Source organism: Palaemon carinicauda, chromosome 36 (genome assembly GCF_036898095.1).
Source record: "Palaemon carinicauda isolate YSFRI2023 chromosome 36, ASM3689809v2, whole genome shotgun sequence".
NCBI classification, from domain to species: Eukaryota; Metazoa; Arthropoda; class Malacostraca; order Decapoda; family Palaemonidae; genus Palaemon; species Palaemon carinicauda.
In genome coordinates, this window is record NC_090760.1 from 40,031,634 (window position 1) to 40,051,993 (window position 20,360).

At 37.3% G+C, this 20,360-nt stretch overlaps 1 protein-coding gene and 1 long non-coding RNA gene across 2 annotated transcripts in view; both read right to left on the minus strand.

The window, feature by feature from the left end:
• Positions 1-344: 344 nt before the first annotated feature.
• Positions 345-943, minus strand: LOC137628583 (low-density lipoprotein receptor-related protein 2-like). Its single transcript, XM_068359736.1, has 2 exons — positions 897-943; positions 345-810 (listed from the first exon to the last, which is right to left on the minus strand). The coding sequence occupies exons 1-2, from the start codon at positions 941-943 to the stop codon at positions 345-347; spliced, it is 513 nt and encodes a 170-aa protein (XP_068215837.1).
• Positions 944-2,229: 1,286 nt separating this feature from the next.
• LOC137628415 (uncharacterized) overlaps positions 2,230-20,360 on the minus strand; it is a 68,548-nt gene continuing 50,417 nt past the window's right edge. Inside the window, exons 2-4 of the long non-coding RNA XR_011041361.1 lie at positions 13,103-13,314; positions 5,869-6,008; positions 2,230-5,704 (exon numbers count right to left, since the gene is read on the minus strand). This is a non-coding gene — a long non-coding RNA (uncharacterized lncRNA). The remainder of the gene's footprint in view (positions 5,705-5,868; positions 6,009-13,102; positions 13,315-20,360) is intronic.

Genomic DNA, 20,360 nt, shown 5'->3' on the forward strand with positions numbered 1-20,360 from the left:
TACACAACTATCATCACATAACCAACTATCATCACACACCCAATTATCATCACACAACCGACTATCATTGCACAACCAACTATCATCATCATACACAACTATCATCACATAACCAACTATCATCACACCCAATTATCATCACACAACCAACTATCATTGCACAACCAACTATCATTGCACAACCAACTATCATCACACACCCAATTATCATCACACAACCAACTATCATTGCACAACCAACTATCATCACACAACCGACTATCATTGCACAACCAACTATCATCACACACCCAATTATCATCACACAACCAACTATCATTGCACAACCAACTATCATCATACACTCAATTATCATCACACAACCAATCACACAACCAACTATCATCACACAACCAACTATCTTCACACAACCATCTATCATCACACAACCAACTATCTTCATACAACCAACTATCATCACACAACCAACTATCTTCACACAACCATCTATCATCACACAACCAACTATCTTCACACAACCAACTATCATCACACAGCCAACTATCTTCATACAACCAACTATCATCACACAACCAACTATCATCACACAGCCAACTATCTTCACACAACCAACTATCATCACACAACCAACTATCTTCACACAACCATCTATCATCACACAACCAACTATCTTCACACAACCAACTATCATCACACAACCAACTATCTTCACACAACCATCTATCATCACACAACCATCTATCATCACACAACCAACTATCTTCATACAACCAACTATCATCACACACCCAATTATCATCACACAACCAACTATCATTGCACAACCAACTATCATCACACACTCAATTATCATCACACAACCGACTATCATTGCACAACCAACTATCATCACACACCCAATTATCATCACACAACCAACTATCATTGCACAACCAACTATCATCATACACTCAATTATCATCACACAACCAACTATCATCACACAACCAACTATCTTCACACAACCATCTATCATCACACAACCAACTATCTTCATACAACCAACTATCATCACACAACCAACTATCTTCACACAACCATCTATCATCACACAACCAACTATCTTCACACAACCAACTATCATCACACAGCCAACTATCTTCATACAACCAACTATCATCACACAACCAACTATCATCACACAGCCAACTATCATCGCACAACCAACTATCATCATACACTCAATTATCATCAGACAACCATCATCGCACAACCAACTATCTTCACACAACCATCCATCATTGCACACCCAGCCCCCATCCCCCCCCCCCAAAAAAAAAAAAACATAAAACCACAGCAAATAGAAGATGAAAATGAGAGTGCCTTTCATCTTGGAATCAGAGATGTATTTGAAGGCAATGAGTCGTCATTCCGATAGGAGTTGATGAAGACAATATCATATAATTGATCAATATAACTAATCATTGGCTGTGAACTGTCACCGTTTTTTTCTTCAACGAGAGAATTGCATTTGCTCTGATGTGTTCATTCAAGATCACAGATTATTTTATTTTTATGTCAAAGAGGAAGATATACAAATATACACACACACATTTACTTTGTCAAAACCGTGTTTTAATCGGATCTCGTTCTGCTGAAAGATTTAGTCCATCACAAAATGTGTACATCTTGGTCACCACATCATCATTGTAATAATCATTCTTGTCATTGTCACTATCATCGTCGTACACTACACATTATAATCATCATTGACACGATCGAAAAAAAATTCTCAATACAAAGATCGTCGGTGTTTCACTGCACGAAGCTGACTTGCATCCACACCACTTGGGCCAGTGTCTGTTCACTGATGCTGTTATCAAAACAGGGTTTTGATATAAGTAAAGGACAACATCTGTAGCAATCTGGTTACGGTCATTTATGCTAAAAGAAAAGTGATTATTTGTTTCCAGTCTGCTTTTAGTAATTCCTGTTATCCGTTGAAGTTTTTTTTTTATGCTTCTCTTTGGGTAAATGATAATAATAACTATAATGATTAGAAGTTGGTTCAGAGATCAGAGGAAATTTGAGTTTATGAAGAAGTAGGAGAAGGAAGGAGCTGAAGAAGTAGCTTCGGTGTAAAGTATATATATACATATATATATATATATATATATATATATATATATATATATATATATATATATATATATATATATATAAAGGCAATTATATATCATCCTACTTTGATATAAAGAGATCCTTTGACATAGACCATTCGTTCTCTACTTTGTCCTTCTTGAAGGTTCTTCAACTGCTAAACTCTCTCTCTTTCCAGTCTGTTACATCACCTTTCAGGAATTAAAAACTGTACAAGACTAGCATTCCGTAACGTCCACATGTACTGTATATACTATATTTATATATGTATATGTATATATAAATTTCAGTCATTAACCATTAAAAGAAACCTTCACACACAACCAACACTTCATATACCGATATGCAAAAATCCTTCAAGTTACATCGGAGTTTAATGACTTAAATTAGAGTAAAATCACACAGGAAGAGATCACAGAACCACCACCGGATGAGGAGGAGGAGAGGAGGAGGAGAGGAGGAGGATGAGGAGGAATAGAAGTAACAGGGAAAGAAAGAATAGCAAGAGGAGCAGGAGCAGGAAGGGGAAGAGTAGGATAAGGATAAGGATAAGGGAGAGAGTGACGCACCCACAAAAGGTACGGTCCGTCCATCCGTTGGGTGTCTGCTATAATTATTATTATTATATTATAATTATTATTAGTAGTATTAGTATTATCTTTATTAATATTATTATTACATATAGAAACAATCAATGATGTCACGTATGATCAAAATAGGAAACAAACAAAATTCTCTCTCTGGAAGCCTACATTCGATTCCAATGTGTACCATCTGTGTGTGTATATTCGTGTGTGTGTGTGTGTACGTCTGCATGTGCGTATGAGCTTTGTTAATTAATTATGAGGATGGACACACTGGAATGAATCCCAGCCAAAAAGGATAAACTTATCAAAGGTTGATAAAAGGGAATTGGGGTGGTTCAAAAAAGCCTTTGATTTCATTCGTTTACACGAACAGAAAGTGAACGCAAAGAACTGAGAGAGAGAGAGAGAGAGAGAGAGAGAGAGAGAGAGAGAGAGAGAGAGAGAGAGAGAGAGAGAGAGAGAGAGATAAATAAGGAATCGAACAAGACTTTACGACGAGCTCAATGACGACAGGTTGATTGATTGATGTATATCAACTCCGGGTCTAAACGTCCTTCACATGTGGGGATGGAAAAGAGGATGGTCCTATAACTACGGGACTCGAGAGGATGAGACAGAGGTACTACTATGAGGAGAAAAAGTCAGAAAGTGGGTCCGTGAGGGATGAGGGGTGGGGGGTGGGGGGTTAGAGATTTGGGGTACTTCCTACTGCTAATGGATGGGAAGGAAGGCAGAGATATAAATCCACGAGGAAGAAATGAAAAAAAAAAGAAAATATGGGGATTTAAACAGAAGGAGTAAGCTGAAAGACTTCTTGACAAACAGACAGATAACAAAGGAAGAGAAAGCTATGACACTGCGAAGAGGGGTGGTCAAGTGAGGACAGATATGTCATCCCAATGAAATGAGAGCGGTGGATTTCCCTAGCATGAGAAAGATTTCCCCTAGCTCGGAAAGGAGTTCCCGAGCACAGGAATCATGAGAAACAGTAGCTTTTGAATTCCAGCCAACCAAAAGTCGCGTGAGTTTGGTGAAATCTTGCAGCACAGAGCATTCTCTATTGCCGCTGCAATGATCCAAGTATAAGTTGGGTATTGATTGTATATTGGAGAAGTAGTTATATGCTTATATATATCTATGTATATATTTTTATATATTTATATCTGAATTGCAAGTAAAGAAAGAGCCTTTGGGTGTTTTAGTTTTAGAATTATTACATAGTTATTCCAGGAATTGAATACACAGTTTTAGTCTACGAGGAGCTCAGGATTGGGGAAAGGCTGCAATAATGCTAGTCATTTCAGACTTTAGAGGCCTAAGTTAATAATTTTTTTTTTTTTTTTTGTCAACGCAAAGAGGAAAAGATAATAACACAAGTAACACAATGGAGGAACAGATGGTAACACAAACAACTCTTATTCTTAAGGGAAAAAGTTGTTAACACAATGTCAGTTCGGGTTCTGAGATAACAGTGTCTTGGAAAACCAGATCCAAAATCAGCCAGATAGGACGTACTAAGTCGAAGGACAAATCCCCCCAAAATCCGATCCATATAATCACTTGAAACCACTGATTTGTAAGACGAGTGATGGAGCTTAAATGAAACGTACTGTATAAAGAACGAGAGAAGAAGAAGAACGAGATGGGATGGGAAGAATTGATGGCGGTGGAGTGGAGTTGAGAAGATGATGGTCTAGGATTTAATCAGGTCATCTCATTACTAATAAGGGTTAGATTTTTCTATGGAGCAAACTTCCACACATGATTAATTCTATTCTGTAATATTATTTAAAGCACTTAGTCAAAATCACAAGCATTGTGACAAAGGCCATGCCCTCCTACTTAAGCGAGGCAGGGGCAGACTGGAGAAGGTATTGTTAGGTACTACTATCATGGTTTGTAAAAAAATCTGCTCTCAAGGCATTCCCGTGATGAGAGTCCACATGATGGGAAGTTCTTTGGAGGAGGGGAAGGGGTTGAGGGGAGGTTGGGGTTAGGGGGAAGGAGAAGGAAAACAAGGTGGAGGGTGTCAGAGGAAGGGGTGCACTGGGCAATGTCCTGGTGTGTAACTGAAGTGCTGAGGCCCTCTCCCCTCCCCCTGTGGTGTCTCGGAGGGGTACGAGTAGAATATGCATCCCCAGGCTAACCACTCAGTTATCCGAGGCCCTCCAAAAATCTCTGTGGCTGGCTGCTACCCTGAAGGGAGGAGGGGCTGTTGTAGCCCCAGGTTGATCTGGTACCCGTGTGCCCAGCTGGGCCTTTGTGGAGATGCTGGCCCCAACCATTGCCCCTGCAGCAAGAGGAGATTCACTTTTTGGGGCAAGTCAGTAACCCCAATAATAATAATAATAATAATAATAATAATAATAATAATAATAATAACCACCTTCCAAGTTTCCACTCTTGCAAATCGATGATATCTTTGAGCCTCATAGAATGCAATTCTGCAATATTTGCAACACAAGCAGTAAGTGTCAGATCTAAGTCTTGAAACCGAGAGATAAAATGGAGCACCCAATGAATAGCCTCACACTCTGCTTGATTGGCAACATTGCAGGCAATTGCAAAAGTGTCGTTGAATCAATTCTCGCACTAGTTTCCGCGGAGGTCTTCGGGGCACGAGCATTTTGGAGCAACGGCAGCAGCAGCAGCAGGCACGTACGTGCTTGATCCCAAATGGCAGAAGAAGAACAGTAGGGAGAGGAGGAAGTAGAGGACGTGGAGGCATGGCGTTGTTTCACTATGTCTTGATGGCCACCCGAAAGGTGTCCATTCGCTATCTTCTACCCGAAGCTGTCTAGACTGGCCATGGAACCCCTGCGAGTCAATGCAGGGAGCGACACCAGTGATGAGGTCCCGAAGAGTTTGTATCAACCAATGACGATGTTTGAAAGGTCCAAATCATCCAGCATGATCTGCGCTAGTCCCATGAAGACTTTCCTGCCTTCCATTCTTCCGTAGTCACCCCAGACGGTCACCTGTCAAGAACAGAGCGACGTCAAATTCCTGGCAATACAATACACAGAGCAAGGAGGTCTCACCCAGATATTACCTTTTCTGCAATACACAGTTCGAAGGCACCATAAGGAGGTGGCGTAAAACTAAATTATCACAGTTGGCAAGACAGAAGAGGATAAAGTACGTGTAGAACGCATCCTGAATAACGTTCATGGAAGATGAGTTGTTGCTGGTACAGGGGATCTAAAGTATGTCTCGCGGTCGCGGTTTTCGCCTTGGCCACACACTTCTTCCCATCCACAAGGTAAACTTTGACATAGGGAGCTGGTATGGGAGAAATAATATAAAATTATTGAAAGGAGATAAGGTGAAGTGGTAGGAAAATCAGGGGACATTTTCCATGTCTGCGATATTTATGGATCCGTGACTGTTCATACATTTGTCTAACCATTTATATATATAATAAACTGACTTTCATCAGACACAGAAAAAAAAGGCTGGTAGAAGAAAGGCTGGTAGTTAACATTCGATTGAAAAAAAAAAATACAAATCTAAACTCTTAGTCTTTCCTTGGAGGGGACCATAAATCATTCACTCTTGAGGAGAATCAAAAAGACAATTTGAGTTTCCGGTAGAAAGTGAACAGATGATTTATTCGCTCATGTTTGTTGCACTTTTCGCTGAAATGCAATCCAGAATAGAGGCAATGCTAACTTTGGAGAATAATTATTTGTTCTGTGTAACAAAGTTAGTGGAATTAGATAGTAATGGGTAAAGGTACAAATTGTTTACAGAATATTTGGCGTAATGTACTTGGAAAGAAGAAACAAGCGATAAATCTGCTGGTGGGTGATGGGTGTCAACTTGTCTCATGTACCCTATAACATTCTATGGATTAACTAAAAAGATACAACTACTTCCATTTGTAATTCTACTAAAAAAATAGAAAAATTGGAGCATTCCAACTAATAACATAACTGTCATGAACTCATTTCCATCTACTCGGATGAAATAAAAGATAAAAGAAAGGATAAGTAGTGCTATATGCTCATGATCACATGCAACACAATATAACCTCGTAGTCTAGGCTCTTCAAAGGAAATGTAGTTGAAATAATGAAAATATTATGTCCAGAATAATGATGGATAATTCAATAAAATGTATTTCTCCAAGGTAAGAAGATTGTAGAGCAAGAAAATAAGGGGAAAAGATAGATAGTTCTGAGGGGAATCGTACTTCTATGTAGTTCAGAGAACAAAGATGCATAGAATGGCGAACCTCGAGAGAAAGGCTTATTGAGTGAGGTAGATGCGCTATATAAGATGTCCAATGGGATTGCCTGTCTAAAAAGATACGTAACTTAGAAATGTCTATGTGATATGTCTATCTAAAGAAAAACAGGACAGGGGTATCTATCTAGAAGAAAAAGGGTTCCATAATAAAGATTAACAAGGGTGAAAGATGCCCAATAGAAAATGTGTTCTGTAGAGAAAGGTGCTTGATAAAGATTATCTTAAGAGAAAGACGTCCCACAGAAATATATTTCAGGAGAGAATACTGTCCCATAGATATGTCTGCTTAAAGAGACGGGTATTCTATAGAAATATCAATCTGGAGAAAAAAGCATCCTACAGTAATGTATTCCTGGAGAGAGGGGTGTCATGGAAATCTGCGACAAGGGAAAGTGAAGTCGTTGGGGGGAGGGGGGGGAGGAAACATAACTCATTGGGAAGTCCTTTTCAATAAACATTACAAAATCAACTCCTTCCTAGAAAGGAATCAGCTCTATGGAGAATTGTAATGACGGAAAGGATATGGGAAAAGGGAACAGCATTCAATCAGAAGAGGAGGGAAACGAAGTGCTGCCTGCAATAAAAAAAAAGAACAAATATGACTGAAGATCAATGAAATATATCCTAAAAAGAGGATGGTGTAATCCGGATCCATTCAGAGAGGTTGGCCAACACACCGAGTCTGGAGTGAGTGATGACGTATGCTGGGCCACACTCACCTCTCCTGCCAGTCCTGCGCCACAGTCTGGCCCAGCTCACCATCGTACCGCACGTTTTTCGTACACACTCGTATACTGTAATGGTTTTGCTTTTTTTGCCGCATCACTCGCTCCTCCTGCACTGATAATAGACCAACCTGTGTAAGCATACTAGCTCATGTTTTATTTTGTTTGAATTTTGGTGACGTTCTTGCTCGCAAGTCCGGGTATATATGCTTGATGTCTGTTTAATAAAGTTTAATTGCATTCACCTCACCTCTCAGTTGCAACCTAACGGTCTACTCGCACACTGCTGCGTACTCGTTTTTACTGTGATCTATTTCCACTGGACTCTCTTAAATTATGCATGTATCTTAGGTTAACAGACATTATATTGCCACAAGGCTTGAAGAAGTGAAAATAGAAAATATATGAAAAGGATAAAATAAATATTATCTGGACCAAACAGACATAATTGTCTCAAGCTATGTGCAAAATGTAAATATTCAGTTGGAGTGAAATTCAGTAATAAAGATACTGCAAAATAATGTGATAATTATATCTTCTATTAAGCTAGGATACATATATCATTTAAAAGAGACATTGCAGTAAAAAGGAGTAAACACAACGATGACCAGGCCAAGACTACGGTGCAGAACTGAGGGTCACTCCAGCCTCGGTGTGTTGGCTGACATGGACAGGGATTTCCTGAGATAAAATGGCGTTCCCTAATGAGCACTTTTTTTCAGAGGCAACAGTGATTCTATTGAAGCTATTTCAGAAGAGAAATGGAGTTTAACGCAGAATGCTCAAAGAAGAATAATAATGAGAAAATCATGGAGAGCTATTTCAAGAGGAATGATAATCCTGATTAGAGTTGTCGGGGAAGGTATTTAAGGAGAAAGGCTGTTGCAAAGAACCTATCTAACAGAAAGGTATATTACTGAGACTGGCTCTTATTCTTCAAAGAGATATTGCCATTCTGGAAAAGGATAATTTAACCTAAACTAAACACAAGGGCAAAGGTAAGAAAGTTATCATTATTGGGTATGAAACTAGAGACAAAAAGGGTTATAAGGAGAAATGTATTTCCAGAGGAAATGTTTGTAAACAACGTTGTAATTTTTAAAGAAAATGGAAGAGAGGAAATATTCTGAGTTAGTAGTAGAGGCTCCTTACAACAGCAATGTCCAAACATGGAAGAAGGAGACCTTTTGCGTCACTGTATTCAAGTGTTTCTGTTTCTGATAGCTGGAATGTTCCTGAATGCAGATACTGCTATCATCCATAAAATGGAAGATCTTATTTTTGCTTTGGAATTATAATTCCCAAATTAATACACATATTATTTACATTGATGCTATTTTTTTATGGTTGGTGCAGCAGGAACCACATTAAGGAACATATCCACCTCACTTTCTGCTCTACAGAAGTGGTGAGTCAGATGTTATCAAGAGATGATTCCATTGGATTAAAAGGAACTTTCTTTTTTGTGCCATTAAAGGTAAAAAAAAACTTTTCTTTTTTTACCATGCTATGTAAGATCACAGGGTATTGAAAATTAAAATGGAAAAGCAACTGGATTAGATGATAATCAAACGAAATAAAACTCTGAAAGGAATCTGTGATCATGTTACTTTTGTATGCTGTTCTCACTACTACTAAGGTGGCCTTGAAAGGAGGGCCACAGTGAGAAAGATGGACACTACTTCTGGGGTGTTGGGGGCTGGGAAGGAAAAAGAATGTTATCAACGATAAATAAAACGATAAATAAAATGGAAAGAATATCACTAGACAGAGGAATGTATCGATAAAAAACAATGCTAGGTCTGACAGAATTCTAAACACTAAAGGAAATTTAGTCTGACAGAATTCTAAACACTTAAGGAAGTTTATTCAAAACATAATTGAGAATGTATTGATGCAAGCAATGCTAGATCTGACAGAATTCGAAACACTAAAGGAAGTTTATTCAAAACATAATTGAGAATATATTGACAAAAACAATTCTAGGTCTGACAGAATTCTAAACACTAAAGGAAGTTTAGTCTGACAGAATTCTAAACACTAAAGGAAGTTTATCAAAAACATAATTCAGAATGTATTGATGCAAGAAATGCTAGGTCTCATAGAATTCTAAATACTAAAGGAAGTTTGTTTAAACACATAATTATCAAAAGAAGGTGAAATTGAATGTTAGGTAGAAATGCCTGCTTAAACTGAATATAAGAATGAGAAATTGTTTGAGGAGTGCTGTGATTGAATGAAGATACATACCTACAGAAATGTTATCAGTAAAAATTTCACCTCATATGAATGAATATCATGTTCAATCAGTTTAAAACATACCGGTTTTTAAAAAGCTACAGGGGCCTATAAGAGGAGATACTTTAAGAATCTAAAAGACTTGAAAATCCTACGTAGTGGTTATTCTTCAAGATTTCCTGTAGGGTTTGCTATAAAAGAAAGACGAAAGACATCCCAGGAGAAATAAAAGACCCTGGCTCTAAAAGACAGTGAACAAAACTCTATAATACTCTTGAACATTGTGTGAAATCAACCCTATCTATTTCTCTCTGAAATTGTATGAAAATCTCCAAAGTTTTCCATGAAATAGCACTGATAACTTCCTATGTATTTCTGAAATCAAGTGAAAATTCCAAAGTTTTCCATGAAATAGCACTGATAACTCCCTATGTATTTCTGAAATCAAGTGAAAATTCCAAAGTTTTCCATGAAATAGCATCGGTAACTCCCTATGTATTTCTGAAATCATGTGAAAATTCCAAAGGTTTCTATAAAATAGCATTGGTAACTCCCTATGTATTTCTGAAATCATGTGAAAATTCCAAAGGTTTCTATGAAATAGCATTGGTAACTCCCTATGTATCTCTGAAATTATGTGAAAATTCCAAAGTTTTCTATGAAATACCATTGATAACTCCCTATGTATCTCTGAAATTATGTGAAAATTCCAACGTTTTCTATGAAATAGCATTGATAACTCCCTATGTATCTCTGAAATTATGTGAAAATTCCAACGTTTTCTATGAAATAGCATTGATAACTCCCTATGTATCTCTGAAATTATATGAAAATTCCAACGTTTTCTATGAAATAGCATTGATAACTCCCTATGTATATCTGGAATCATGTGAAAATTCCAAAGTTTTCAAGGAAATAGCATTGATTACTCCATATTTAGCTCTGAAATTGTGAAAATTCCAAAGTTCTCTAAGAAATAGCATTGATAACTCCCTATGTATCTCTGAAATTGTGAAAATTCCAAAGTTTTCCATAAAATAGCATTGATAACTCCAAACTTTTTCATGAAATAGCATTGATAACTCCCTATGTATCTCTGAAATCATGTGAAAATTTCAAACTTTTTCATGAAATAGCATTGATAACTCCCTATGTATCTCTGAAATCATGGGAAAATTCCAAACTTTTTCATGTAATAGCATTGATAACTCCCTATGTATCTCTGAAATCATAGGAAAATTCCAAAGTTTTCCATAAAATAGCATTGATAATTACAAACTTTTTCATGAAATAGCATTGATAACTCCCTATTTATCTCTGAAATCATAGGAAAACTTTAGTTCTCTTAGAAATTGTGTGAAATGTCACCACTTTTTCTTGATTTGAATAAGGCAACTATGTTGTTCTCTATGAAATTGTGTGAAAGACTATTATCAGTTATCTCTGAAATCATATATGAAATAAAGTCCTAGTTGCTAAAATGAAGCATTACAGACTCATTTTCTCTTATTCGTATGAGACTTTCTAAATTATTCAAAATGAAATGTGTGAAACAATCGCCAGTTCTCCCTAAACTTAATGAATCTCTAGTTTTTTAAAATATGTAAGAGATAATCCTAAGCTCTCTATAAAATAAAATGTGAAAGAATTGTTCATCCTCTATAGAAATGAAGAAAAAATTATCCGTTACCTCTAAAACCATCTGTGAAAGAATATTTTGTTTCACATATCTCAAACATTACGACTTGTCTCAAATCTTATGTCAGGTTCCTGCCTACTCTATCTAGCTCAGTGTTCACCTATCTCACCTTCCCCTCCTTAGAACAATGGTTTAAAAGTCACTTATGAATGGCAAAGGTAAGGGACAGAGACATTGCCCTATCAAACAAGACAATGCCCTAGAGACTGGCTATATATACATACGAGAATGGCCAAATATACATGTGATCAGCGCCCAAGCTCCCTCTCCACACAATCTAAGACTAAAGAGGGCCAGGCAATGGCTACTGATGACTCAGCAGATAGACCTATAGGCTTCCCTCCGTCCTTAGCCCTCAAGGATGGTGAGGTTGCAGCGACCAAAGGAACTAACAAGTTTGAGCGCGACTTGAACCATTGTCTGGCGATCACTAGTTCATCTATTTTGACTTATAAATTGGCACACGTATTTCAGAATACCCAGAAGAAATTACTTTCAGCCTTTTGAAGTGTCATTGATTTTCATCGAACCAAATCATCAATCATTTTTATTTCCAACAACGCCCTCCATACAAGTAAATCGACACTTAGACATTCATATATATGCTTGTCTTTGTCAGTCAATGGCTATCACAGAATTGGAGGGACTTTATCCAGTAATTTCCCATAGAGTTCCCATTTCTTCAAATATACAAGGGCAACTTTCTAGGCAATAATGGTTAAAAACAATAAAGTGGAAACTATAAAAGTCCCTCGTCATTTCTCCAAAGAAGAGTAGACACCACTCTCCTACTTGGACCCTTCCTAAGCACTCTCCTACTTGGACCCTTTCTAAGCACTCTCCTACTTGGACTCTTTCTAAGCTCTCTCCTACTTGGACCCTTTCTAAGCTCTCTCCTACTTAGACCATTTCTAAGCACTCTCCTACTTGGACCCTTTCTAAGCTCTCTCCTACTTGGACCCTTTCTAAGCTCTCTCCTACTTGGACCATTTCTAAGCACTCTCCTACTTGGACCCTTTGTAAGCACTCTACTACTTGGACCCTTTGTAAGCACTCTACTAATTGGACCCTTTGTAAGCACTCTCCTACTTGGACCCTTTGTAAGCACTCTCCTACTTGGACCCTTTCTAAGCACTCTCATACTTGGACCATTTTTAAGCACTCTCCTACTTGGACCCTTCCTAAGCACTCTCCTACTTGGATCATTGTCTAAGCCCTCTCCTACTTGGACCCTTTCTAAGCACTCTCCTACTTGGACCATTGTCTAAGCACTCTCCTACTTGGACCATTTCTAAGCACTCTCCTACTTGGACCATCACTCTCCTACTTGGACCATTTCTCAGCACTCTCCTACTTGGACCATTTCCAAGCACTCTCCTACTTGGACCCTTTCTCAGCACTCTCCAACTTGGACCATTTCTAAGCACTCTCCTACTTGGACCCTTTCTAAGCGCCACAACTTACCAGGCACTATCCGGGCCCCAGGCTTACACTGCAGGCCCCTCGCTCGAATGACTTCCACCTCCAGCTTACTCTTTCTCTCGCACATCGACAGCTGGATGTCTCCCAGGGCCGGAGAAGCGAGGACCTGTCTCCCCACGAACTGTCCGGGACCCAGGCCTTCGATGAACTCGCTGAGCTGCCCGTCGTTGCTAAGGTGCATGCCAGGGACTCGGCTGCAAGGGGGGCGAGAGAAGAGGAGGTCAGTGCCAAACATTGACCTGCAATTGCACTTAAAAGTAAGTCAAGCAATAATATCTTTCTGCAATATATTATGATAAAACTGTCTACTCTGATCTTTCAAGTGAGCGATTTTCTTTTTACCTAACATGAATGACAACATGATTACTGTCAACAACTGACAAAATACTTTAGCAGTTTCCACAGGGTCGTGCCAAAAAAAAAAGGGAAAGAAATAAATATGTGCTTCATGGTAAGGGGGGAGGGGGGGTGGTCTAGCCATCATTATACAGTGCAAAAGACAGAAGATATAAAAAAATGGGTAGGGGGGGTATGTGACTGAGTTTAATTAATCTTGACTTCAAAGCTGACTTTAAATATAGAAAAATAAATCACGTACAAACTAAATACAAACTGATACAAGACACGCACACACGCGCACACGTACACTTCAAAAGCGAGTGAACAGATTTATGGAACACTGAACACCAAACTCCATTGAAATGCAGAAGCATCTACGGGGAGGGGTGGGTGGGGGTTTCTAAAGGTCTAAAGGTCTTCATGACATGCGTAGACAAGGCGACGTCTTACTGTGAACAACTGGAAGTAGCGGTGTGGGTGAAATGGATATCGCTTAGGCCTAAGCTATAGCACTTGCTTATAATGATGGTAATGAGGATAATAGCTTTTGACAGCGAAGGAGCAATAGCATTGATATCTTTAATAAGCAATTAGCATCCACAGTTAATAATAATAATAATAATAATAATAATAATAATATAAAAATAATAATAGTAATAATAATGATAATATAAAAATAATAATAATAATAATAATAATAATAATAATAATAATAATAATAATGATGATATCTTAAGAATAAAAACAGCAAAGAAAAAACGCCAGAAATAATAATAATAATAATAATAATAATAATAATAATAATAATAATAATAAATAATGATAACTTGAGAATAGAAACTGCGAAGAAATAACACCAGAAATAGTAATATTGAAGATTATGATAATAATAATAATAATAATAATAATAATAGTAATGATAATAATAATAATAATGATAATAATAATAATAATAATAATAATAATAATAATAATAATATCTTTGAGAATAAAAACAGCAAAAAAAAAAAAAAACAAAGATTGAATGTACTTATATTCCACATCTTTGATAAATTTAGAGCAACATCTTGTATGTTAACATAAATAATAACAATCTTTGTGAACAAAACAGAAACACGAAAATAACAATATTAACTTCTTTAGAAACAGAGGAAACAGAATAACATCTGTAAATAATAATAAATTATAATGATGATAATAATAATAATAATAATAATAATAATAATAATAATAATAATAATGACTAACTTATTACACTGACAGTTACTTTCCCAAGTGTATAAGATCATTTAAATGTGGGGGAAAATTTACAATAAATAATTTTCATTGATTTAAAAAAAAATATATAGGGAGAAATTGATCGGACACCCCCTTCCCTCCCCCTCACCAAGGGAGGGGGAGGGGTGTAGAATCACCCACCACCAACTTCAGGGACGCGCTTTCAGGCTGCTACTAACTACGTCATACTGGCTATTAGGCCAGGAGCACACTAGCGACTCTGTGGCGCCACAAAGCCACAGCATCGTGTGGCGGGGATGTGGTCTCCCATAGGTTTCCATTGTTTTCAAGTTTTGTCGCGCAAACTAGCGACTGTGGCAAGCGACTGTGGCTCTCTGTAGCTCATCCCCGCCACAGGCGTGGCGTGGCTTTGTGGCGCCACAGAGTCGCTAGTGTGCTCCCGGCCTTAGTGCTAGTTCTTCTACAGCGTATGGGTATGTTAGGCAGTGGATTTTCTATTTAAAAAACAAATCCCCATTAATTATTCTCTGTGATTTCATATATGTAAGATGGTATAGCTATTCTATTCATGATATATTGTCATTTTTCGAAATTCACTTCTATAGGCGGGCAGAAGGTACGGTTTGAAATATAGGGTTTAAACGTAAGAAATCGTATGTAAAATCTAGTTTTTGGATTTTTCCACTTTGAAATTTATAGTTTCAAAGTAGATTAAAAAACACATCTCAGATACAAATTTGGAAATTTATAATTGAAAGTTTAGTGTTTAATCTTAGAATTCTTCAAAAATACTTGAGAAACAATATTCAATAATTAAGATCATCGTCAAACTATTTAATACTATAAATTTCCAATAAAACATTTGTAATTTGAAGCGATCATTATTCATTTTAATAATTTATTCTATCACAAATGAAATTTGAAACATGAGATCGACTTAATTTCGTAATTCACACTTTTAATTTGCTTTGAAAGACCATCAGTAATAGTAAACAAGAATGACAAACTATTTGTTGAACGAACCATTACAAAGTCAATCAGGGACATAACTGAGTGAGGTGGAAATTTTCATTGTTTTCTCTTACTGTGATTCATTTCTCTCTCGGTGGATTTGCAGCTGGGACGCCAGGATTGCAAAAAAGGCAAACGATCATTCAACGTATCTTAAGGCAAAACAAGGACACATGAAAATTGCTTTCGTTTGATACCTCTTAAACATAACTAGACAATTCTAATCACTATGGAATCTCTTTTGTTTGGCAATTTTTTAATAATTACTACAAAAATTTGGTTTTGTTAGACACTTCTTGAGGATCACGAGAAATTCCACTGCCTTGCTGGCACCGATGGAAGACATTCAACGGTATCCAATTTCCACATCTTCTAAAGAATCTTTTTCTTAAATAAATTACAAAATGTAATAAAAAAAAAGAACAGGAATCCACTGCCTTGAAGCCTTTATCTTTATCTACTGGCAACTTCCTAACCAAGCAAAATCCACTGACTAACAAATTGCTTTTACAGATCTTTAAAAAAGCAGGGTTTACACGATCGACCGGTTCGTCGAACCAGGTTGTCAAACTCGGTTGTCGAACAACGTTGTCGAACGCGGTTGTCGAACAACGTTGTCGAACGCGGTTGTCGAACAACGTTGTCGAACCCGGTTGTCGAACCTGCTTTTCAAACGGTTCGAAGAGGTGGAGTCAGTCACAAGTGCATGAGGTTTGTGGACAATGAAGCCCGCCCACAAAAGTCAGTTGAGAGCAGACTTTCTTCGAACCGTTCGAACATCACTTCAAACACTAATCAGTCGAACTGCGTTCTGTAGAACTGCGTTCGACGAACCGTTCGACCGCTTAAACCCGCCCTCAAAGGCTAAACTGTGATGTAAGCATCAGATTGAGGCAACGGGTCTTGCTACTGTACAGTAAGAAATCATAGATGACATTTTTTTGGAACATTATGTAAACTCATCAGTGACTGTTCTTAAAGAAATAAACAATATATAAAAAAAAATATATATATCTAATTCATCCTCTTAGCATTCCTAGTAGATGTTTGCATGTCAGATCAGTCTAAATTATCAAAATAAGCCATGATTCGTTAAATGTTTGTGAAAGAGAGAGAGAGAGAGAGAGAGAGAGAGAGAGAGAGAGAGAGAGAGAGAGAGAGAGAGAGAGAGAGAGAGAGAGATAATAAATCTGTGATTAGCTCCTGTCAATCATTAGAGCCTTGAGAACATTTATTTAGAAGAAATAGAACTGTGTATACAGAATTATTAATATTAACATGAAAACAACATTACAATATTTAGATGAGTTGGTCTTGTGGAAATATAGATTTTATCTTACTTTTGTTTCTTTTGACCCATTGTTAAAGACTTAGTTACTGGCAAGTTTACAACCTATACATTTTGACCCAGACGTAGTTACTGGCAACTTTACAACCTATACATTTTGACCCAGACGTAGTTACTGGAAAGTTTACAACCTATACATTTTGACCCAGATATAGTTACTGGCAAGTTTACAACCTATACATTTTGACCCAGACATAGTTACTGGCAAGTTTACAACCTATACATTTTGACCCAGACATAGTTACTGGCAAGTTTACAACCTATACATTTTGACCCAGACATAGTTACTGGCAAGTTTACAACCTATATATTTTGACCCACTGTTAAAGACGTAGTTAATGGCAAGTTTACAACTTATACATTTTGACCCAGACGTAGTTACTGGCAAGTTTACAACCTATACATTTTGACCCAGACATAGTTACTGGCAAGTTTACAACCTATACATTTTGACCCAGACATAGTTACTGGCAAGTTTACAACCTATACATTTTGACCCAGACATAGTTACTGGCAAGTTTACAATCTATATATTTTGACCCACTGTTAAAGACGTAGTTAATGGCAAGTTTACAACTTATACATTTTGACCCAGACGTAGTTACTGGCAAGTTTACAACCTATACATTTTGACCCAGACATAGTTACTGGCAAGTTTACAACCTATACATTTTGACCCAGACATAGTTACTGGCAAGTTTACAACTTATACATTTTGACCCAGACATAGTTACTGGCAAGTTTACAACCTTTACATTTTGACCCAGACATAGTTACTGGCAAGTTTACAACCTATATATTTTGACCCAGACATAGTTACTGGCAAGTTTACAACCTATACATTTTGACCCACTGTTAAAGACGTAGTTACTGGCAAGTTTACAACCTATACATTTTGACCCAGACATAGGTACTGGCAAGTTTACAACCTATACATTTTGACCCAGACATAGTTACTGGCAAGTTTACAACTTATACATTTTGACCCAGACGTAGTTACTGGCAAGTTTACAACCTATACATTTTGACCCACTGTTAAAGACGTAGTTAATGGCAAGTTTACAACTTATACATTTTGACCCAGACATAATTACTGGCAAGTTTACAACTTATACATTTTGACCCAGACATAGTTACTGGCAAGTTTACAACCTATACATTTTGACCCAGACATAGTTACTGGCAAGTTTACAACCTATACATTTTGACCCAGACATAGTTACTGGCAAGTTTACAACCTATACATTTTGACCCAGACATAGTTACTGGCAAGTTTACAACCAATACATTTTGACCCACTGTTAAAGATGTAGTTAATGGCAAGTTTACAACTTATACATTTTGACCCAGACATAGTTACTGGCAAGTTTACAACTTATACATTTTGACCCAGACGTAGTTACTGGCAAGTTTACAACCTATATATTTTGACCCACTGTTAAAGACGTAGTTAATGGCAAGTTTACAACTTATACATTTTGACCCAGACATAGTTACTGGCAAGTTTACAACTTATACATTTTGACCCAGACATAGTTACTGGCAAGTTTACAACTTATACATTTTGACCCAGACATAGTTACTGGCAAGTTTACAACCTATACATTGTGACCCAGACATAGTTACTGGCAAGTTTACAACCTATACATTTTGACTCAGACGTAGTTAATGGCAAGTTTACAACTTATACATTTTGACCCAGACATAGTTACTGGCAAGTTTACAACTTATACATTTTGACCCAGACGTAGTTACTGGCAAGTTTACAACCTATACATTTTGACCCACTGTTAAAGACGTAGTTAATGGCAAGTTTACAACTTATACATTTTGACCCAGACATAGTTACTGGCAAGTTTACAACTTATACATTTTGACCCAGACATAGTTACTGGCAAGTTTACAACCTATACATTGTGACCCAGACATAGTTACTGGCAAGTTTACAACCTATACATTTTGACTCAGACATAGTTACTGGCAAGTTTACAACCTATACATTTTGACCCAGACATAGTTACTGGCAAGTTTACAACCTATACATTTTGACCCACTGTTAAAGACGTAGTTAATGGCAAGTTTACAACTTATACATTTTGACCCAGACATAGTTACTGGCAAGTTTACAACTTATACATTTTGACCCAGACGTAGTTATTGGCAAGTTTACAACCTATACATTTTGACCCAGACATAGTTACTGGGAAGTTTAGAACCTACACATTTTGACCCACTGTTTAAGACGTAGTTACTGGCAAGTTTACAACTTATACATTTTGACCCAGACATAGTTACTGGCAAGTTTACATCTTATACATTTTGACACAGACATAGTTACTGGGAAGTTTATAACTTATACATTTTGACCCACTGTTAAAGACGTAGTTACTGGCAAGTTTACAACTTATAAATTTTTCTGGAGTTTCTTCGAATGTAAGAAATCCTTATATGCTTTAATTTCTTTTTCACACAGATTAAATTGCTTTTAAACTTATTACTTATAAATTATAGGTCAAATGTGCTGCAGCTTGTTTGCTGGAGGTCATTTGCATATGTGCATTTGTTTATATTGGTAGGTGTACTCGAGTGTGCATGAAATAGGCCTATACTTTGCTGGATTTAAAACTGAAAAATATACACCAAATTGGTTTAAAATATAACCTAATATGGTTTCAGGCTAACAAAATAACTTTAAAGTGATCATGATAATCAAGGTTTTAACAACACCAGAAAAAATATGGAAAGGCTCAAAACTCAGCAAAAATAACGGATTTTGAGCGAAGCGAAAAATCTATTTTTGGGTGAGATAGCCATGGCGTCCTGATGGAAGGTTCCTTTTTGGTAGCTTCCTTGGGTAAATAACTACTAAGATATTCCCAGAGAATTTAACCACAGGTTATCACAGAATTCTAACTTCTGGAGCGAGTATCCTAAAGGTTTCCCTTTCAAGACATCGTATATTAACAGGGGACGCATGTATTAACGCGCCACATAGCTATCTACACGCCGAACAGAGTTAACACTTCGGTGTGTAAGGGCGGAGAATAGCTGGGAGCCGTTCCACAGCTAATCTCGTCCGTGGCTACTTTTGGTACTCGAGACGTAAACAAACGGGCGCCATTGCTAAATGACGTCACGTCCGTCCTCATCCTGAAGCCAGTTGGGACCTAAAAAACTGGACGAAGTAGCAGGGAGGGTCCATCAGGACGCCATGGCTATCTCCCCCAAAAATAGATTTTTCGCTTCGCTCAAAATCCGTTTTTTGGGCTCAAGCCATGGCGTCCTGATGGAAGAATACCAGAG

Coding starts and splice junctions, on each gene's coding strand:
- LOC137628583 (XM_068359736.1), bottom strand. CDS start 943: ATGATAGTTGGTTGTGCAATGATAGTTGGTTGTGTGATGATAATTGG. Junction 811..896: donor GGTTGTGTGATGATAATTGG/GTGTGTGATGAT, acceptor GTGCAATGATAG/TTGGTTGTGTGATGATAATT.